Source organism: Stegodyphus dumicola, chromosome 1 (genome assembly GCF_044657685.1).
Source record: "Stegodyphus dumicola isolate Sdum_Otavi_A_Nest chromosome 1, ASM4465768v1".
In the NCBI taxonomy this organism is placed as follows: Eukaryota; Metazoa; Arthropoda; class Arachnida; order Araneae; family Eresidae; genus Stegodyphus; species Stegodyphus dumicola.
Genome location: NC_140768.1, coordinates 207,507,518 through 207,530,881, shown reverse-complemented (window position 1 = coordinate 207,530,881; position 23,364 = coordinate 207,507,518). Strand labels below are relative to the sequence as shown.

The 23,364-nt window shown below is 32.2% G+C and overlaps 1 protein-coding gene across 8 annotated transcripts in view; it reads right to left on the bottom strand.

Annotated features, from left to right (window-relative positions):
* Positions 1-23,364, bottom strand: part of stumps (DBB domain-containing protein stumps) — a 277,758-nt gene that overhangs the window by 12,285 nt on the left and 242,109 nt on the right. For 7 of the 8 annotated variants that reach the window (XM_085825040.1, XM_085825045.1, XM_085825036.1 and 4 more), the window contains 6 exons: positions 15,078-15,218; positions 13,448-13,537; positions 8,367-8,512; positions 4,817-4,954; positions 2,102-2,219; positions 1,808-1,902 (listed from right to left, as the gene is read on the bottom strand). In XM_085825040.1, coding sequence (XP_085681166.1) covers positions 1,808-1,902; positions 2,102-2,219; positions 4,817-4,954; positions 8,367-8,512; positions 13,448-13,537; positions 15,078-15,218 — 728 coding nt within the window. The remainder of the gene's footprint in view (positions 1-1,807; positions 1,903-2,101; positions 2,220-4,816; positions 4,955-8,366; positions 8,513-13,447; positions 13,538-15,077; positions 15,219-23,364) is intronic. The other variant, XM_085825048.1, reaches the window with a different exon arrangement.

The following is a 23,364-nucleotide window of genomic DNA, read 5'->3' as shown; positions in this document are numbered from 1 at the left end:
ACGTTCATTGGCTTTCATATGAGTCTTTTTAGTCTAGCCTCATCTATTGAGTATTATCTTAATTGTTAAACTATTTCTAGATTAAAAATGTGCATCCCTGTTTCATCATCAGCAATAATGTGCAACCTTCAGACAACATATTCTGGTTCACCTAAACATTTTATTATTTTAGAAAACAAATTCAAACTTTTTGGAACAACTAAAGAACTGGTGCATTGCAAGCTCAAATGACCTTCCAAAGTTCTTGACAAAATTCAAAAGCCTCAGAAATTCACACTCAGAAATATACAAAATTTGACATTTAAAAGACTTGTGGTATTTATTTTTCATTTAGTTGCATCTGAAAAGGGCAATAATGTTAAATCACTAGAATTACTTCAAATAGAATAAAATCAATGTCAGTCGGTGGTGTTGTTTTTACATTTAGTTTTACTTGGCATTTCATTTTTTCTCATGCCAATACAGGAAGTTGTTCAGTAATATAACTAAACATTAAAGGTTGATGCACCAGACCTTGAACTGAACAATATGTACTTGTTAACTGATGTGAATGCATTGTCAGATCTTGATTCATCTTCAACACATTCTTTGCATTCCTTAAACCCCTCAAACTTCATTTCAAATATTTTTGTATTAAAAATATCATTGCAAATACAAAATATAATGCATGTTCTTTGCTCGATGACATTTGCTATTTTGGAAAATCACCATAGCAAAAATTTTATCATTAGAAATCAATTTATTTGACAAAATAAAATATGGATTGTTGCCAGATGCTGATGATGACATATAAGTCCAGACAAAAACTTTACAAGCAATTTCTTGCACAAGTATATTTTAAATGAATCATTCCCAATACTCTCAACCAGAGTAACATCTACATGTGTACAGAGATCTTGTTTCCATCGTATTAGATTTCTTTTATGGAAGCACAGCAGGTTCTTTGTACAGCTAGGCTGAGTTCAGTAAGGTTAATTATTTGGTAAATATTTGAAAACTATCTTCTCTGGAGGAAATGCCATTATGAAGGATTTTTAATGAAAATAGTTTATATTCACACTACATTATAAGGGTAAACACAAAAAGCTCAAACAACCAGTCCATTCAGTCATTGAAGGAAGCATCTAGAATGAACTACCAATATTCAATATTCTCACCCAATCAACCCCTGATGATTGGTGCAACAACTGCACTGATCACTTAGGGTGTAAAAAAACAGCCATATTTACATATTTTAAAAACACATTTTATATTACACATTTTAAAAGACTGTTTTGTCTCAGCTTTTATTAACAGCAACAATTAGACACAAAAGTGTAGTCTATAAATCAGTTTAAAAATATATTATGTATTAATTATTTTTATTTTTACTATAATCTATATATGTGTTCCTCAAGAATGTGAGCCATGAAAAGATATCTTAAATAATACCCCCAAAATTTTTTAAATCAACAGCAATGAGACAATTAAAAATATTTTTTTCCTTTACAGTCATTAGTGCTTGACAGCAGTTTATTAAAAAAATAATATGTAATATCATGACTAAAAAATTTTTAAATATCCAACTCTTTTTTTAACAATATGGTTTTTATAAGCTAATAAGCTATAATATTGCAAACTGCTTTAAAGTTTGGCACTTAGTTATTTAAGCTCAAAATTAGATGTTATTAATCTGAATAAAAAATTATCGTTTCTAAAATCATTACTAAATCATAAAGTGGTGACATTATTAAACCAGCTCTGTTTTTCATGAGTTACTTTTGTATTATATCTTCTTAAATAAGAATATAAATAACTAATTCCTTACTCTTAATTTATTGGTGCGTTCATCAGAAAAATCAGAATGGTGACCACTATCTGATCCAGCACTAGCAGTACTTAATCTATCAAAAGAAGATCCACCTATATATTAAAAAAGATATATTTAAAGAAACCTTTAAATAAACTAAAAAATCTCAGTTTATTTTATAAAATAATAAAAGGTAAATCGCAAAGTAAGTTGCAAATTATAAAATAATAAAAATATGTAACAATAAAAAAATTTGAAAAAGAACTGTTTGATTGAATATTTTGTATATTGATTATCCAATGTACTACTTACTAGAGCTACTTGTATTTGATAACACACTTAATGTGCTCATTGGTCTTATAGCATCAGAATCAGCACAAAGTTTTTCCATTGAATTCATATCCTTTGATTGTTTTCGACTCAAACTGCCCTAAAATCAAGCAGTAAAATATTTTATTTTAACACACACTTTGTTAAATCTTATTTAATTTATTTTCATACTGTAATACAAGCATAGTTAGTTCGATTTCCAAATTTAGTGCATTTACTAAATTTATAAATTATGAAAACATTATTAAATAAAAAGGGATACAAAAAGAATAGATATGACATAGTGCAATGAAAAGCTTTTTCATTACTCAAATAATTTTTTTTTTTTAATATTGGCACTCAAAAACCAGAATTTTTGTTGTCATACAAGCTCAAAGAATAGCAAAATTATCAGTGCAGGAAATTTCTGAACAAACAAGAGATATAGTATGAATTAATCAAATAAGAAACAACAATGAAAAAATTTTGTTGTACGCATATGGGTTTGTAATAAATGAAATGCACACAGTTCCAATGATGGGTTAAAATTCAATTTCTTTTTTTTTATCAAAACGAACACTTCAAAGTTCTGGAATTTTCCACAGAAATTTTTGTATGGGTTTCACGGCATCACAGAGTACAATTGGTAGTTACACTTCAAACTACTAAGAATGTTAAACACAACATAATGTAAAGAGCATAAAGCTAAACCAGAGATAGCTCAGTTCATGCTGAACTAACAACTCATAACAGCAATAACTAAACAACTGACAGCAGATGCTTTCTCTATAGCCTTATATAGTTTTCACCCAGCAGCCAATATATTTCTAGTACTTTCTGCTTCTCAAAATTACTGAAAGGTAATACGAGCGAAATATGGTTACAGCTAATATAGTGGTCAATTACATTTATTCAATTACAATATCTATTGCAGTGAAACAGGAACAGGACCAAAATGTTGCCAAATGGTTGCCAAGTTTGTTGCCTTTTGGAGAATTATTGCCAAACATGGTGACAAAATATGTTGCCAAAACTGTTGTCAGCTTGGCGATATCTCGCCAAATTCCTGAGATACCCCTTTACTTAATGTTAAATGGACTTGCTCCTGTATTCTTACTTTTTCAGCATAGCTATAGCTTATCTCTCTAGATTTTTCATGCTACATTACGTGGCAAAATACAATTTCACATATGGTTGCACTAAAACCATCTACCTATGTACAAAATTTGTAATAATATGTATATTAATAAGAAAATGTAATCATATTTACACAAAGAAATAAAAGAATATAAACCAGTATATTCAATGAACAGATTCACTAATTTGAAAAATAATATGCTAACATGGAAATAGATATACTTAGATAAAATCACCGTTTCAAAATTGATTTTAAGCAACTGATATCACTTGCTTTACTCAAGCAAATTACTGTATATTCATGTATTAAATTACACCTTCATGTAATGTTAAAAAAAATTGAGACAAAAATTCCAAATAAAGGGATAATGTAATGATTAATGCTTATTGCTGAGTGCATACTCAATGCTGATGTGACTTCCTTAACAAAGAAAAACAACACTGTATCATAATGATGTCCATTACTGCTGACAGAAACAAACTCCCACTTTACATCTTTTTTAAGCATGAAATGAATCCTACCAAAAGGAGTACTGCCAAGACTATTAGTACAAGTTCAAGATCAAGGCCAAATGATAAAAAAGTGAAACATTCATTGGTTAAGCAGTTGTGACATCCGCTTATTACATTGGTATTTCATATTGGTTGATCATAGTTTTCAGTTATCTGACCAAAAATATGAAAAAGAAAATGAGGTAGGAAAAAAATGACATGGTTGTGATACCTACAGACAAGAATGAAATATTGCAACCACTTGATTTATTCATCAGTTGCTCTCTTAAGATTTCTTTGTGATAATTTATGCCGGAGAGATGATGCCAACTGAGTGTCTAAGTAAAATATTTCTGTCTCAAACGTGTTAACGGATTGTGGAAATAATATCAGAAGAAAGGATATTCAAAAATTAAGCCACATCCAATTCATTTATGACAAATGAATCAAAAGATGATGCAGTAAATTTTGCATCATCTGAGAATGAAAACACAAATGATTCTGATATTGACAATGAAGTTTCAAGTGAAGAAATTAAAAATTTGTCAGTTTCAAATAAAGACACAGATTACAGTTTTTCTAGCCTACAGCTATGTATAAATAATCAATTATACTAAATCACTTCAAAATTGTTTAATAATTTTTAATATAAACCAAACTTTGATTTTTCTCAAAAACTTAGGAATAAAAATTGTGACCCATACTATACATGCATATGTAAAATGTAACCACACTAGACATGTGCAAATACGACATTATTATATTTGATATTTTAAATTAATTATGTTATTACAATGTTTAATCTTCTATATGTTTAATAATTTATTTACATATAGCAATAGAAATTAGACTATACTAAATGTAGTCTGAAAATATTTTCAGAAGAAAGTTGTTTCTATAGGGAAATGGGAAAGATATAATGTTTTCAAAATATCTGAGTTTTATACAAAAGGGAAGTGCATGAAAAGAATTTATGGCTCTGTTATCTCTTTCAGCCTTTTCAGTGTGTCCCCAAATAAATCAACAAACATAAGAAAACATATTTTTGATTTTATTAATATATGACAAACACAGAATCATAAATTTTACCTTTGATCCAATACTTTCCTTTCTTCTAAGTTTAGAATTTAAAAACTGGCGTAATTCTGAGAAACTAGAGGAATGCTTCTTACTTAATTTTGCTTTCTGAGCTTTTGCATAGAGATTTCTAAGACCATCTAAAGTGCTCTATATAATATATAAAAATAAAGTTACTTTAGCATTAAAAAAAGGTAAGATATTACATTTATTTTCATCCTTAATTCTGATATTATTAGAAACAAGACAAAAGCAAAACTTTTTGTATGAATTCTATTTATATTTGCATTAAAAGTATTTTCATTGATCAGTTTTTCATGTTTTGCAAAAATTGCCATATATTCTGGTTTAATAGTATGTGTCAACCCTCTTTAAAATTATAATATACCTTGTGGAGATGTTTTTTACACAGCATAGGACTTAAAGTAAGATATGATTCGTGGTTGATATGAAACATGGAAAGATTTTATATAACCCATGGCAGCTTCCAAGAGTTTTAAGCATACTTACACAACTACACTGGTTATCATAAATTAAAGAAAAATCACAAAAATAGCAATAACTCCCTCAAAAATAAGCCAAAATAAAATTTGAATATGTTGCCAAATAAGAGTAGCTGAGTAAACCTGCAATATGCAAATTAGTGGTGCTGCACTCGGAATACGTCATCTGCGAGGAGAGAAAAAGTTAATGTTTGAGAGCAAGCATACATATTTCACTGGGATAGTGACATCAGAAAACTGAGATAGCCAATTCGTAACAATGACCTCCAGGCATCATTTGTCTGCAGAACTACGATGGAGAGCCATTGGGAGACTAGAGGCAGGATAAAGTCAAACAGATGTGGCCAGATGGCTAAATGTGAGTCCTTCTGTGGTTCATAGACTTTGGAGGCGATTTCAAACCACAGATTTGGCCTCTAGGAGGTTTAGCCAAGGACGGCTAACTGCTACGACGAGCACCGATGACCGATATTTGACATTATGTGCACGCAGGAATAGAACCGCTACTCCGACTCTTCTTAGATCCTTCCTCGCTGCAGCCACTGGAAGATTGGTGTCAACGTCAACTGAGCGTAGAAGGCTTCACGAAGGTGGTCTGTATGCGAGATGACCAGCCATTTGTGTGCCGCTCACGTCAGGCCATAGGAGGGACTGTTCGCAGTAGGCACGACAACATGTCCACTGGACGCCTGATCAGTGGAGAGATGTTCTCTTTATGGATGAGTCCAGGTTTAGTCTAGAAAGCGATAGTAGGCGTTATTTGACATGGAGAAAACCAGGAACCGGTTATCATCTGTGAAACATCTGTTAATGAGATGCATACAGAAAAGGCAGTGTCTGTGTTTGGGGTGGCATCTCTTTGGGTGGACGCACAGACCTTCATGTCTTTCCAACAGAAACTGTGAATGCTCCGGTTTATAGAAATGACATCCATGATGTTTATATGCGCCGGGACAATTGGTGATGCTTTCCTGTTACAGGACGATAACTCAAGACCACACAGGGCTCGCATCGTAGATGATTATCTTCAGCAGGAAACAATTATGCGCATGGAGTGGCCAGCTCGATCCCCGGACTTGAATCCTATCAAGCACGTTCAGGATGATTTAGAGAGACGTCTAGCTGCTCTCAGTCTGCCCCCTCAGACCCTTGCCGTGCTTGCAACAGCTTTGCAGGAGCAATGGCTCTCGCTTCCTATGGAACTGATAGACCGCATAATAGAAAGCATCATGCATCACTGTATGTGCTGTATTGCTTCTAGAGGCAACCATATTCCCTATTGAAGGTACTTTTCCTATAGCAAACTGACACGTTTGATTTGTTCATTTTATACATGTGCTAATTTCTATACTACCGTAATTGTCTGGTAATTTATTTTTATGTTATTTGATACCTTACTATGTGTTGTATATTGAGGGTAAGTTTCATAAAATTCTACATGTAACTTTTTCAGTAATTATGATTTTTCCTTAATTTATGATAACTAGTGTAAGTTAAAAAACATTACCAAACTAAGATTAGCTACTAAAGGTTTAGGTTTAAGTTTATATGATTACGGCAAAGCCTCGAGGGCCATCTTCCTAAGGGAAGGGATACCTTTGTGGAGAACTTTCTAAGGGAAACTGGCTCATATACACATTACACATGGAGAAAACCACAAAAACACCCATGCACTTAGCCTGTTCGTAGGAATCAAACCTTGCATAGAACTACCAGTATTCAGTGACTTTACTCAACCACAGTTGGACCCGATTAGCTACTGAAGAAATCATATATGCATTGAATTCTGATGATCTAAACCTCTGTAATTTTTTACTCAAGGCATACTTCAAAATGCTAACTAACCTCAAATCTCTGAAGGAACTTAGAATTGTTACAATGAATAGGGTCATAAAATGTCTGTTGATATTATTTAACAGATGTTACTTAATTTCAAAAACTGACTGAAATCACTTGTTACTGTAATAAACACCTTTAATAAAAAATCCAGGTGCATTTTATCACCTATTCCCTCCCTTTTAGTAGTACGCTGGGGGTGGAAACTCATGCCACTGATGAACAATCATGCATGAAAAGGTACTAAGAATCTGTGAAATATATTTTCTGGTCTAAGATTTAAAATAATGGCAAAAATAATTTATATTTTCATTACATAACCAGACTTTTATTAAAATAACATTCATATATAACTCGAATTTTTGACTTTTTACACAGTGATTTCTGTAACATATTATCTGATCCCAACACCACCTGTTATTTGCCTTACACTGGAAACTCACATTGAATTTGTAAAAGTTACAAATAAAGCAAGAAGTGTAATGGTCATGAAACAAAGGAATTTTGTTAAGTTTTTAGTGGAAAAAGAGATACCAGTATTCCAAATGTTGGCCAAGTTTGTAGATGCTATGGAGAATAACATTTCACTTGTGTTTGAGGCATTCTGCCATATACTCATTATCATTCAGTCTTAGATCCAGAGTCCTCTGAAAGGTTCAGTCTGATATACAGCTAATAAAATACCTTCTTTAAAAAAAGGATAAAACAGCTTTCAAAATGCTAAAGAAAAAGTACTGCATTGCAGCTGGGAGGATGATTACTCTAAATATTGGCATTCTCTTCACATATATAATTTTTTTCACTTTCCAGTCATTCCATTTATTCAGGACACACATTCAACTGCTAAGTAAAAAAGACTATGAAACACTCATAGTTCAGCTCGAGTTAAAATCCTAGGAAACAAGCTGACTCCAAGGGCATTTTCATGGTTTTTACATATTTAATATGACTATAAATTAATTTCTCTTAGAAGTATCTTAGCAAAATTATCCCTTCCCTTAGACAGATAGCTGTAATGCACTTTGCCATAATCTAATAAATCGAATCCATCCATATGATGTCTCAGTCAAATGACAAAATTGCATCGCTTAGTTATATAACAAAATTATTTTTTAAAAAAAAATTATTAATTTTTACAGTTTACATACATTTTAGAATGAATATGCAAAAATAAAATGGTGATCAAATGTGAAAATCTTTAGGGCTAACTAATCATACATTACCTTAGCATCAGCATCTGAAACTTGATAAAATGTTTTCCATTCATTATGCAACTTTTCAACTTCTATAAGAGATGCACCTTTTTTATAAGCTTCCATTATTTCAATTAATTTAGCCTGACTTTCCAGAAGACTTAATTTTGCTCTTTCTGAAAGATGATAATCATTGGTCACATTTTTATAGTAATTTTAAGATCAATTCCATATATTATCTCATAAATTTTAATCCATTTACCCAAACAATAGCAATTGAATTTTCATTAAATGTGCAAAAAATAATAGCTTTTAATATAATGCAAAAATATTACAGTAAATTAAGTCCAAGATCTGGACTTGTCAGGACTTCGGTGATCCCAGGTATTAGATCATCAGTTTAAATCTAGTAAAATGGCATGCAGAAATTATAGGGTTATCAAAATTTATATATATAAAGAGCTTAATATTTATATGTTTACTTTATTAAACATTTCTTTCAATGTAAGTTATTAAAGTTGCCTTATTTTTTGTGCTAATACTTTCCCTTTAATTCTATAGACAGATATAATTTCTTGTTCAGTTACTAAGTTCCATTGTTCAAGTCCTGTAACTGCTGTGTTGAGAATTCCAACTAACTTGTCAATTGAAATTTTTTCATTTTCAATAACCTCTCTGTCAATTTCTTCACTATCGGCAGTGGTATTTTCTGGATCTAGAACCATACAATAGATTTTGCTGCCCATTAATTGATTGATGATTGGGGCAGTGTCCTCTCAATGAAAAACTTCTGTTAACTCTTCTTTTCCCCTAAATTCTGCAGCCGCCATTTTTGGCTTCACGTGAATAACAAATCAGCTTTATGTGAATTTTGCAGCCGCCATTTCTGGCTTTATGAAAATAAAAAATCTTTTGACCTATAAGTACGATCAACAAAATCTATTTTTAGCATATGGCAAGAAATTTTTGTTAAATCTTTCCTCTTAAACATTTCTTAGCACATTTAACTTAAATCTGTAATCAGTGCCAATGTAATGTCAACAGAAAAGGTTACCATAATCTTTGTTATTCAATTACTATTATCAAAAAATTGTTTAGGCATCACTGCATCATAACTCAAGTTGTCATGTGTTGATAAACATGCCATGATGAAAGAAAAATATAATAAATAATGATTTGCCAGGTTGGTGTCAAAGATATAAAATATTAGTTTGTGTAAAATCAACAATGTTTCTATGTAGAATGTTTCGGTTTGAAATGTATGCCAAGCAGATACGCAGCTATGGAGTAAATTTATTGATCACATAAATTTATGCTAAAATGATTATTTCTTCAATAATGAGGTATTTTATTTAGTGCCTAAGCGAGATTAAGAATCAGAACTCTCCACATGTTTTATTATGAGGGGGGAAATCAAATGAACTTACCCTCCCCCCAAAAAAAAAATCCTTGAAAAAAGTGGTTGTTGGAGGCTTTGAGCTCCGGATTTTACATCATTCCAGATCTCGGACTTTGTACTGTAGTACACTGCAAACTGCATTACACTATAAGAAGAATAAAAGTTTAGTGAATAGTTTGAAATGCCACTGAACAAAAACTGGCACCTGAACTCTCTGTTTGAATACGTACTGAACAAAATTCTGAAAAATTATACACTGAAAGCTGTTAGTGTGTATGACATTGTGCATAACTGTTCCATAAGCATGCAGAGTGCAACAGAAAGTCTGCATGAAATGCTTTTATTTTGGAATGAACAGTTCTAGGATGTACACATTAGACCTGTCTCTACTAAATTGCACATGGCTGACTGAATAAAAGTTATTGTACTTGTCCCTAGGCAAATTTTAATGAGTTATCAAATCTAATTTTGCTGTGAAGTCAGATATTAGAAAAGACTAATTACAAAACTGCACAGCATCATCTAATTAACCATCAGCATCTAGAGAAACACTAATGAATAACAGTTACTGGTTATATGCCAGTGAATATAAACTAACTGCAGTCTGCACTACGTTGAATGCATTTGAAGACTTATTTCTGTCATATCTGTTGACATTTCTATCAAACATATGTGAAAAATACCCTGCTTATCTATAATATGTCTCCTTGGAATGCAAGTCTAGCTTATTGCCCAAATAATCATAACCTGAAATGATGAAATCAATTAAGCCACAACCTCGAGCACTATTAAAATATCTTATTGTGTAGGTTTATCATATTGAAGGCATAATGATGTGATGCTTGTCTGTTTGAAATGGCAAACTATGATGGATTTAATTTTGCTGTTTGCATGTAACCAGAGTAGCATCTCACAGCAATGACTCTGTCTTGAGACAAACCTTTGACATTCCAAGTTTGAATGCAGGCAATGAGGGTAATAAGTGAATTAATATGTCAGGAATGTGGAAATTTTGATCATAATTCATCACATATGACAAAAATTCATTAATAATTACACTTATGACAAAGCAAAGAATTATATAACTAATACAAATCTGATTATCTTACCAAAATGATTGTAACAATATTTTAGTGATAGTCAGTCCTTTGGGTGTGATGCATAGTAACCAAATGATGAAGTACAATTTTAGAACTAATTACTTTCTTCTTTTGCACTCTGTTGCAATTATACTTAAAAACTTTTTGAATTTTCTTTAAATGTACTATAATCCTGTTCATTTGATAAGATACTGCAATTCTATTAGAGACAGCTCTAACACCTATAACAGACAGACCATATGCAGTTTGTACGTAGCATGGGGCTTTCTGAACCTTTACTGCGGTTCTTGAACCACATGCAGTTCTTTGGTCTTACAAACGTGATTGCATTATGTGTTTATTGGTTTTTAATAGATTTTAAATTATTTGTCTTGTATGTAACAAACATTCATCCAAATAACAAACTGGCAAATAATTCTATTTTTTGTGGATTTCTACCATAGTTGTACCATTTTTAGCCAAAAAGCAGCACAAAAGTAAAATAACAAAAGTCATTTATTACTAGTAGATTATATTTCAGGCAGTTTCTCCTTGCAGCCTTGATAAGCAATCCCCATGCTTCATAATATCTATAATAATCCAAAGTCAGAAGATTTGCTGTTCCTGATAAGGTTCTATTTTTATTCAGTTCTCACTTGGCTTAGGTAACCATTGAAGAAACCTTTTAGAGAGGAGAAACACTATTCATACTGGGACTTTTTCAGTTTTTTCAGTTGAGGGCCAATCTGAAATCTAATGGACTGATGTTTATACTTTATGGTAGATGATGTAAAACTTTGCAACCACACTTGATTAGCAGAACTCTTGTAATCTTACTATGCATGGATGTGCATTAGCATTCAAAATAAATTGTTCATTCCCAAAAAAGAAGTTAATTTTTATGCATTCTTCTGTATATTACTGTACCACTCACAGTAATATGTTACAATCACTTTTCCTCATGGAAATTTTACCGTTCATGATGACTTCTAGGTATGATGGGACAAAAATCATTATTTACTTTGTTTCAAATTGTGCTTGTCAAAAAATTTGGAGTGATGGGATGAATGTACTTTTCAACTGGATAGACAATGATTTCAAGTCTGGTTCAAAGTCTCTAATTTGAATTTCCTCAGTGGCAATTATTCAAATTAGGAATCTTACTTTCATTATCAAATCTTCCATTTCAATAGCTTTGAAATATCTAGATATTTTGGTTCATCAATCAAGCAGTGAAGGGCCCATTAAACATTTCTTTCTACAAAGCATCTGCCAAAATATGGTATACTGATGCAGATGAAATTGCTGTAGCTTGTGCTATTTCCTTGCATGTTGTTCAATGATTTTTTTTTGGGGGGGGGGTCGTTCTTTCTAAATTACCTCAAGTTTCAGATTTACTTCATTTGTGATGTTTTAGGTTTTTCTGGTATCCAGTCATTTTGTAAGCAAGATGTCTTCATGAAATTGCTAGCTAAACAGAGGAATGTACTACAACCCACTTCCTGATCATCTGCACTGTGAAATTCTATATAAAATTATTATAAAGTATGATCTTTCATTTATATGTTCATAGTAACCTAGACTACCGAAAATTCCACAAATGATTTGTAAAGCCTTTAGTTTTCAGCTGCAAATAATAAAAATGTATACAACTGCTCAATGTTCTGGGCTATCAGGGATTAATACAAGACTTTTTATTGTAAATGCATCTATCATTTGTAGCAGTACCTCAAATCTAGAATCCAGCCATTACAGTATTAAATAGGCTTGGGAGGAAAAAGCACTGCACCTTTTAAATCTGAATTAAGAATGTCCAGTAGCATAATACAAGTATAATAGTTCCAAATGTGAAAATTTCTCATTAATTTGCTCCAAACATTTTTTTCCATTCAAAATTTGAACCATTATTTTTTAAACAACACAGACAAAGTTGCAATTCTTGAAATTTCCTGAATTTCAATATGTCGCTCATGAAATTTGGCCACTTATGGTCTACAACAATTCATTCTGAAATTAAAGGAATCTATATAGATTTTCTTTCAAATCCTATATCTAAAACTATGTAGTTAAACATATAAATGTAAAATTTACTTCTCTTTTAAAACATTGAGTTCTATGTTACTTGTACTTCATTGGACAGAAGAACAGCATACCAACATAACTGATGATTCTATTACTCCGGCAAAAATATCACTATTTAATTCCACAATATTTCTAATAGAATGCAATAAAACTTATTAATTAAATGAGGTTAATAATGATAAATAAGAATGGAAAAATCGTGAGTGCGAGTTTTTGTATAATCATTCCTTAAATAAAAAAAAGTTTAAAAACTTAGATTTTTAATAATTCATCTTTTTTTTTCTACATGTTACTTCAATATTACTTGCTTGGCATGGATTTTTTTATGACCAGTAACCAGTTTACAGGAAACCAAGATTCTAATTGTCCAACACTACAGTTACTAAAAAAGAAAAATAAAGGAAATACCAAAGAAACTTTGAGATTGCTGCTGCTGTGATTGTAGAATTTCTGTCATTAAATTCAGCCTCGCAGCACTTACTAGCAGTTTCAATATGCGAATCAGGTTTTTTAAGTTGACTAATGAAATGGCAAGTTTGAATTTTATTTACCTGCATTACATACTGGCACATGTATAACATCTTCATGGTCCTTTAGAGCATTATTTTCCCATAAAAAATTCTGATTTGGCATGACATTTTCTACAAAAAAGTTTTATTGAAATCATTTATTCATAAAAGAAAATAGATGGAAATAAAAAAAGTATATATTTAGATACCACTTAATTCCACAATATTTTTCCTCTTGCACATAAAAATATGAATTTAAGTGGATGTTTCTGTACCAGGTGTACAATATGTGAAATTAGAAACATTTCTTATAACTTACAATAAATGCTGTAAATGTGCAAGAAAATTCTACATTGGATAAATTAAAATTTAATTATATTTTTAAATATATCAAGTAGATATAATAATAATAATTTAAAAGATAAATTAAAGATTTTATGACATGTTAAATGGCAACATTCTAGATAATACTTACTAGATAGGTTGCAAGATTTTAGGTAAACGTGTAGTATCTGATCTACCACTTTCATTTATTTATTTATTGCTTAGATGGTGTTGTTAAAATGCTATTTTAAATGCAAACATGCAATAAAATGATGGGGAAAAATTATTACAATAACAACCAATTTTAATGCCCTTACCTAAAACATAAATATCTAAAAGATGTAAGAGGTAAATTATATACTACATGATTATCAGATTTTATATCTCATGTACTGGTAACATTTATTTGGTAGCACTGATGATAAGTGTCAGGCACATAATCAAACATAAAATAACAAGCCAAAGTTTTGAAAATGTTAAAGATAACTAATGTCAAATATTCCTATATGCTATCTTTAAACTTAATATCTTGCACATGAGTTTAAGTATAATTGCATGAATAAACAACATATAAATCAAATGAAAGGTTTTTGTTTAATAAAATCTTGTTTAAACATAGCAATATAAAATTCACAACAATGTTTGAGTAATAGTTAGTAATTTTTCTATAACTGAATCAAAATAAATGACAGATACAATGAATGCTTAACATATGGAGATGCATTTAAATATGGAAGATATTCTTTGCTATAAATGCCTTCCATTAATCATCTTAAGTGCTTGCTCCACTGCCTTATAAAGACAAGTTCATTTATGATAGCACTTTTCATAACATTAATTAATATTTAAGCCTTTCATGCTCAAATTTCTGTATGGATTTCCTCTTTCTATAATATTCTATTTTGTTTGTACATGTGGTTTGTGGCATATCTACTCACTTATGACATGCCAACGAGAAGTAATCAGAAACTGAAAGGGGTATATTTGGGAATATCTTGAAATTATCTGCTAGCTGAAAAAGAAATTATTTGGTGCTCAGGATGTCCTGCTGTGACCATACAAGTAGTAGCCACACCCTCTTAAAAGCAGATCTGAGAATCATTTACACTGCAGAAGATTTAAGAAAAAAAAAAAAAAACCTCACACCAGTAATATATACCTGTATATATCTCACACCACTAAGTCTCAAGGTGAATGACCATGATGTACCATGATGTAGTTCTCTAAGATTCTTCTGTAACCAAAAATCTGAACAAGTACCAAAAGACTATTTGCCTTTCAAATCCTACCCCGAATTTTGGCCTGCCTTGTGCTTATTTAGCTTAAGAAAATGCTTATTAAAATTAACCTTTTTGGGAACCTTTCATCTTCATGTATTCAGGTTCTTTGTCAGTTGCATTTCCAGTAGTGCTAGCAGATGGAAGATGGAGTACAGGAACAGGATGAGCTGGTATGTCATAATAATCTAAAGGATTGCTGACTTCTGTACCTACAGAATCGTAATATTGAATATAAAATATTGTTGACATTTACAGTAGACAAAAATGTTACAATATTAATCTTTTTACTATACATTTTTAAATACATATAGCTATTATCAAAATAATATAATAAGCAATGGATATGAGTAAAGTTGGATATAAGATTATTTATGTCACCACAGGAATGTAACATCTACAAAATTTCCAAGAAATTTAAAAAGCAGATTACTTCAGTTATTAAGTACATGTAGACGATGATGCTAAGAACTAAAGTAGTACCTTATGCACGCATATAAAAGAATTTCTAAATCACTTTCTACATTTTATGCAATAAAGTTTGCTTATGCCATTGTGTGCAATATCACTAGAAATTCTTTCATGTCTGTTTAAAATAATCTGACTTTGGAAAGAATCAAACTAATATTCTGACGATAGTTAAGAAAATGTAACATGCTAAGAGTGCTTCCAGTTATATATTTTCTATCTGAAACCAGATTCTTTCTGTGTATTTTCCTAATACTAAACTCCCATCAAAAGTAACTTTTCTCCATTTTGAGACTCAGTGCATGAATTTTCATCTCCGGGGTTTAATACACAGAAATAATTTCTTTCTGCTACTTTTGCATGTGATAGCACAAAACCTGAAAAATATGCAATGTTACATTCAGTTTGTCTTAAAATGCCAGTTGCCACAAAACTAGTGGTCATGTAAACCTTTTTTTTTTTTTTTTCTCAAAATACTGATGAATACGATACTTATTAACGGCAGAAAACAAAGTGAAAAAAATTAACAAACGCATGTATTTACATTTATTTCAGTGATGTATGGAGCTACCATGGAATTCAAATCCAAAATGAAAGCAATGAGAATACAAGGGGTGAACAAAGTAGAGAGAAAGTGATTATAGAAGGATATATATCCTTGTTGTCCATAACACATTAAATATTCTCACTGCATTCAGCAAAAACTTTAATTAGTCATAATACATATTAAAACTTATTCTTTATTTCGCTGCTTCAAATGCACACCACTCAAAGACAGTGTTAGTTTGGTACATTTATATTTACCATATTAGCAACACCAAGTTCTCTCTCTGCATGCGAGCTATGGATGCCATTGGAATGTTGTGCACGTGTTGTTAAGTTTCAATAAAAAATGTGAAAAGAGACGTTTCTTATTTTTCAACTTCCCTTTTCATATGACATCAGTTTATTTAACATGGTAGCAGTTCTCGTGGTTCGTGAATATGAATGAAGAATTTAGTAGTTATAATTTATTTTAAAAGTTACCGATACTAGCGTAAAAATGGCATGTACAAGAAGCAGCGATATCGGCATACCGCTATTTGATGGTTCAGACTATTTTAATTGGAAAGTGCGTATGATGAAATTTCTTCAATTTAAAAAGTCTAAAGATGTGGTTCAGCGAAAAGTCAGTGAAAACGATGACATGGAAAATTGGGAAGAAAAGGATATCCAAGCTACAAATTACATTTACGGCGCCATAACAAATAAGCAATTGGAATATATTCATGAGTGTGAGACTGCATTTGATATAATTACAAAATTTGATGCAATGTATTTAAAAACTTCAACATCTCTACAAATTGTTTGTCGAAATAACTAGGAATGTGTGAAACTGAAAAATTATCCTGATGTAAATATATTTTTTGATGATTTTGAGAAGTATGTGAACGAACTGAAACATGCTGGCACCACCGTAACGGGACAAGAAAAATTGAACCTTCAAATTACAGTCACATTGGTGACTTAATAGATGTATTACCAGAGAAGGCTAGAACAGTCCATTACCTAAAGAGCAAAATCAAATCAAAATTACTTGAAGAGAAAAATGATTATGAAGATTGTGCGCCAGCAGAAAAATCAAATGCATTCAAAATTGAAACAAGCAAATCGGGTCCACAAGAGAATGTCTGTTATAATTGTAGAAAACCTGGTCACATTAAAAAGAATTGTTGGCATGTCCATCAAAGGAACTATCATGGTAATGGCTCCACTAATTATCATGGTCAAAGTTCTTCAAACAATCGAGGACGTAGTCGTGCTTTTAGTGGACATCGTGAACGTGGAGCATACTCTAACCATAGAATAAACAGTCATCAAGGCAATAGTTTTCCCACCACTGTTATCGAAAGTAACATGACAAGTTCCAGTGCAAATACTGTGATGAATAAAAATGAAATCAATTGGTTACTGGATAGCAGATGCACAGACCACACTATAAACAGTGATGAATATTTCAAAGAGCAAGTCATTTTGAAGGATCCTATTCAAGTGAAAGTCGGTGACGGAAGGATTTTGAAAGCTAAAAAGGTTGGCAATATAATTGTTTCTTTTCCTGTATATAACTCTGAATCTATCGTAACATTGAAGAATGTATTTTATGTAAAAGAAATGAAAGCAAATTTATTAAGTTATTCGAAGATTACTGATAATCATAAAATAGTTTCAAAAGAAAAGTTCTCTAAAATATATGATGTCAATGCTTCATTAGTAGCAATAGCAAAGAAAGAAGAAAGATTATATAAAGTAAAGAGTTACATTAAAAATAGTAAAATATTTGCAAATTTGACCAACAGTAAGTTAACGTTAAAAGAAAAATTGCACCATTCATTCGGACATGTAAATTTTAAATATCTGGATATTATGTGCAAAGATCAGCTATTAGAAGGAATCCCTAAAGAAATAGAAACCGAATATATGAAGTGTGCCATATGTATTGAAAATAAAATGCACAATTTACCATTCAAGAATAATAGAAGAAAAGCAGAAGATATTCTGGAGATTATACATACAGATGGTAAATGGACCTCACAGGACAAGTGGATGTAATGGTGAGAAATACTTTGTGAGTTTTATTGATGATTATAGCAAGTTGGCAAAAATTTATTGTATCAAATCTAAGGATCAAGTCTCTGATTGTTTAATTGAATATGTAAATGAAATTCAAAACTTAATAGGGAAGACTATCAAAGAAGTAAGATGTGATAATGGTAGTGAATATATGAATATCAAGGTATACAAATTTGCAAGAGAAAAAGGTTTCAAGATAAAGTCATGCCCACCATATGTACATGAATTAAATGGTACTGCTAAGCGTTACAACAGAACTACAGTCAAAAGTCGTTAATCCGGACTCGTCGGGACTTCGGCGATTTCGGATTATCGATTTTTCCGGATTATAGATCATCAGTTTAAATCTCATAAGATGGCATGCAGAAATTATAAAATTTAAAATATGAAACCATAATTTATGAAATAAAGAACAATTATGATCTAAAGGGTATCAAAATTTACATACAAAAAAAAAAAAAAAAAGCTTAATATTTATTTGTTTACTTTATTAAACATTTCTTTCAATGTAAGTCGTTTAAGTTGCTTCGTTTTTTATGTGATAATACATTCTCTTTAATTCTATAAACAGACATAATTTCTTGTTCAGTTACAAAGTTCCGCTGTTCAAGTCCTATAATTGCTGTGTCGAGAATACCGACTAATTTGTCAATTGAAATTTTTTCGTTTTCAATAACCTCTGTCACTTTCTTCGCTATCGAAAGCGAATTATAATGACGAGGAATTTGATTTAAATCATATCAAAGACGGAGTACATAGAGATGAAATACTACATTTAGTTAGGAATTATAAGCCAAATAAAATAAAAACATCTGTCCTGAAGATAAGGATAGTGCTGACAGATTAACTTCCAATTCATTGCGTGCCACAGTGTTAAAGATAAACAAAGTTTAGATAAACAAACGTTAAAGTTTAGATAAACAAAGGATATTTCTTTATCCATTTTTTGCAGCAATTCCACTTTTTGTTTAATGGACTTCGAAACATACTTTCGCTTTGTAGATCCTTTACATATTAGTAAATATATATCAGAAATTCTATTTGACATAATCGAAAGTTCAAGCTTACTTTTATAAAATTGCTCTAACAGTCTGCAAAAAATAATAAGCCGAATCCAATTCGAAGATTAAGGAACAACGCAATCTGCAACATTAACTGAATTAGATAATTTTAGCTTAGCTTATACCATCCGTTATACATTAAACGTGCATTTGTAAACGTATTTTGCGCACGCGCACACGCATATTTGCAGCCGTAAAGGTCTTACGCACATGCATCAATGCGACGCATGCACAGAAAGTTTGTAGCTTTTAGGTCCGGATTATGGGTGTCCGAGTTAACGACTTTTGACTGTATAATGGATATGGCAAGATGTCTTTTAGCCGAAGCAAAAGTTGACAGACGTTACTGGCCTGAAGTAATTAAAGCTGCTGCTTATTTATATTAAAACAGGACATTAACAAATACTGTTGTAAAGAAGACACTGTATGAAATATTTTTCAATAGGAAACCAGCTGCTAATGAATTGAAATTATACGGAAGTAGACTGTATGTAAGAATACCAGAAGAAAAGAGAAAGTCTAAGTGGGATAAAAAGGCTGAATTTGGAATTTTACTTGGGTATACAGAAGTTGGATATAGAGTTTTGATGAATAACAGAATAATAGTTGCCAGGCAAGTTGACATTATTGAAGAAGACGCAATGTGTGTAGGTTGTGATGATGAAGATAAGAATGATGATACAAATAAGAAGAATGAACCTCAAGAAGTGCCGTGTGAATCGAGTAATGATAACTCCAAGGACAGTGTGATAAATGAAGATGAAACAAAAAGTGGAATGAGACCAAGAAGGCAAATCAAACCACCAGTTCGATTTCATGAAGAATTTGGGTACTACTATGTTAGTGCAAATTTTTGTGATGCTACAGTTCCAGGTAACTTTGAGGAGGCGACAACATGCAGTGAGGCTGGACATTGGAAAGAGGCAATGGACAGTGAAATGAACAGTCTTGTTAAAAATAACACTTGGACACTAGTGACTAAACCAGAGGATAAAGCAATTCTAGATGTGAAGTGGGTATTCAAAAGAAAACCAGGTAATTTTTTTAAAGCTAGATTAGTGGTTCGAGGTTTCCAGTAAAAAGATAGTATTGAGGATACTTACTCCCCTGTCATTAAGATGCAAACCTTAATATTGTTACTTTCATATTCTTGTAAGTATAATTTAAATATTCATCAAATGGATGTTGAAATGGCCTTTTTAAATGGTTATGTTGTGTCTGAGATTTATGTTAAACAACCACAAGGCTATAATGATAATTCGGATAGAGTGTATAAATTAAAGAAAGCACTATATGGGTTGAAAGAAAGCCCTCATGCTTGGTATGAGTGTTTTAATGAGTATATTGAGAGTCTAGGATTTCGTAGAAGTAAATATGATTATTGTCTTTATGTAAAATCTGAAAATGATGTATTTGTATATATTCTTTTATTTGTTGATATGTTACAAAGATACTCAGGTAATTAATGATATTAAGGAACAACTACATAATAAATTTAAAATGAAGGATTTAAATAAAGTAAAAGGCTACATTGGAATTGATATTGAATATGATAATGAGAAAAGTAATATCTTAACACTGAGTCAGGATAATTATATTGAATCTTTAGCTAAACTGTATGGTATTGAAAATTCAAAGCTTTATGATACACCTATGAAGATTAATCTTAAACTAAGCCAATCTAATTTAAATCAAAATGTCAAATATAGAAATCTAATAGGAGCACTCTTGTATATTAGTCATGGTACTAGACCAGACATACGAGGGCTATCCAGAAAGTAGATTACGTTTTGGAATAAAAAAATAAACAAAGTATAGGAAACAAATTTTATTATATACAGATGAAAGCCACACTCAAATACTACTTTTCTACATAGTCACCATACAAATTAAGGCATTTATCGTAGCGATGTACGAGCTTGGAAATTCCTTCGTCGAAAAATTCGGCCGCCTGCGCCTTCAACCACTTCGTTACCTCTTCTTGCCTTCCATCTTGCACAAAACTTGTGGTAACCAAGCTTTTCGCTGATGATTTCGTGCAACAAACTTCGCGAAATTTGTGGAAAACTCAAAGAAAGTTCCGTTATTGTGAAATTTCGATTTTCACGGACTTTAGCATCGACTTTTTCGAGAAGTTCGGCGGTCACTATGCTGGGTCTCCCACTTCGATCTTCGTCGTGAACATTGGTTCGGCCATTTTGAAATCTTATGACCCACTGACGCACTCCACCTTCAGTCATAATGTTGTCCCCATACACTTCACGAAGCTGCCGATAGATTTCTATCGGTTTACAGGTTTTTGCAGTCAGAAACCTTATTACTGAGCGCACCTCGCAGCTCGCGGGATTTTCAATTAACGCAGACATTTCAAACCGTCACAGTATCTGAACGGAGCACAGCACGAACCTCTCACTAGCACGGCTAGATGCAGACTGAGCTGCGCAACGCTCTGACCCAGTGGCGTAGCAAGCATAACTGGCGCCCGGGGCAAAATACCTTTTTGGCGCCCCCCCCCAAAAAAAACACTTTCAGTATATAATGTATAGAATATATTCGTAATAGGAAAATAATTCAAATAATAATAAAATGCTAAATCTGCCATAAAATACTCAAAAATATATTAAGAATAGTCACTAGCCTTGGGTTCGGAAATGCATCTGTGTCGGCGAAAAAAATCAGACATACGATGATCTAGAATTAGATAAAAAGCTGTTATTTATTTTACATATTTATACAAGTGTTTTTAAAAAGTACAATTTTTAAACAATTAAAAGTAACGATACATTACAGATAAATAGATATGTGGCAACTTGCCTACTACAACTCAACTCTGCCAGTCTGGTAACCCATATCAACCAAAAACAAAATAATATTTATTCTATTCAATTGTTATAATTATTTAACGATCTGTCTAAAAAAATTGTAAATTGTACTACCATAATTGGTGACCCGTATTTATTACGAGTAGCAATCTTCAATATTGCACGAATATGGAGTTTATATGTCAAAATTCTGAGCACCAGTAAGTTATCCAGTGTGATGAGATGCAAGTAAGACATTTCACCTGTGATTTCAAGCGTTGTGCCGCATTCCGATGAGTCAATATACACTCATGTCCATAAATTAAGGATAATGCAAAATCAGGCAAAGGAAGACTTAGAAGCAAAACAAATTTGACTTATTTGTAAAGCTTATTTATTAAACAAAAGGTAAAGAGCAATAAAAGATGCTATATGTTTAATATTATTAAAAAAAAATAGCGATTTTTTCTCCCTAGAGCAAATTACAAAAAAAAAAAAAAAAAACAATATTACATGGTTGGTATGATTTTTTAATACATTGTATGTCTCCCAGATGATGCAATACAGTCCGTACAATGCCTAGGCATGCTGAGTATCAAATTATCGATCTGATCTTGGGGGATATTACACCACTCAAAAAGCAATGCTCTCCGAAGTTCCGGTAGACATGTAGGAAGAGGTTGACGGGCTGCAACTTGTCGGCCAAGCATGTCACACACGTGCTCTACTGGATTCAAGTCCGGTGAGAATGCTGGCCAGTCCATACGGGTGATATCCTTCCATTGAAGGCATTCACTTACGATGTTTGCATGGTGAGGACGGGCGTTGTCATCCATAAACACAAATCGTACGTCCATGGTGCCCCGAAAGAGATGTACATGTTGTTCCAGAATAACGTCCCGATAGATTTGGCTTGTCATGGTTCCAATTTGAACATGCAGGTCAGTTCTGGAACCCAGAATAATTCCACCCCAAACGAGCACTCCGGCACCACCGTAACGGTGTCGTTCAATGATGTTTTCTTGGTGGTAACGGGTACCTGGAGCTTTCCATATGAAAGTCCGGTGAGAATCAGACTGCAAGCTAAACCTGGACTCGTCGTAAAACATCACACAAGCCCACTGTTGCGGTGTCCACAATGCATGTTCTCTACTCCAGGATAACCGGAGGCGACAGTGAGTTGCAGTAAGTGGAACGCATCTGACAGGTCTACGAGCATATAGACCAATGTGACCTAAGCGTCTGTACACGGTCTGCCTTGAAATTGTCGTACCAGTGGCTGAAGAGAGCTGACGAGACAGGTCTGAGGCTGTGCTCCGCCTGTTTCTTTTGGCAGTAACTGCCAAATACCGGTCCTCATTCGGCATCATTGTAACTCTGGGGCGACCTGTGCTGTAACGTCTACTCACATTACCGTC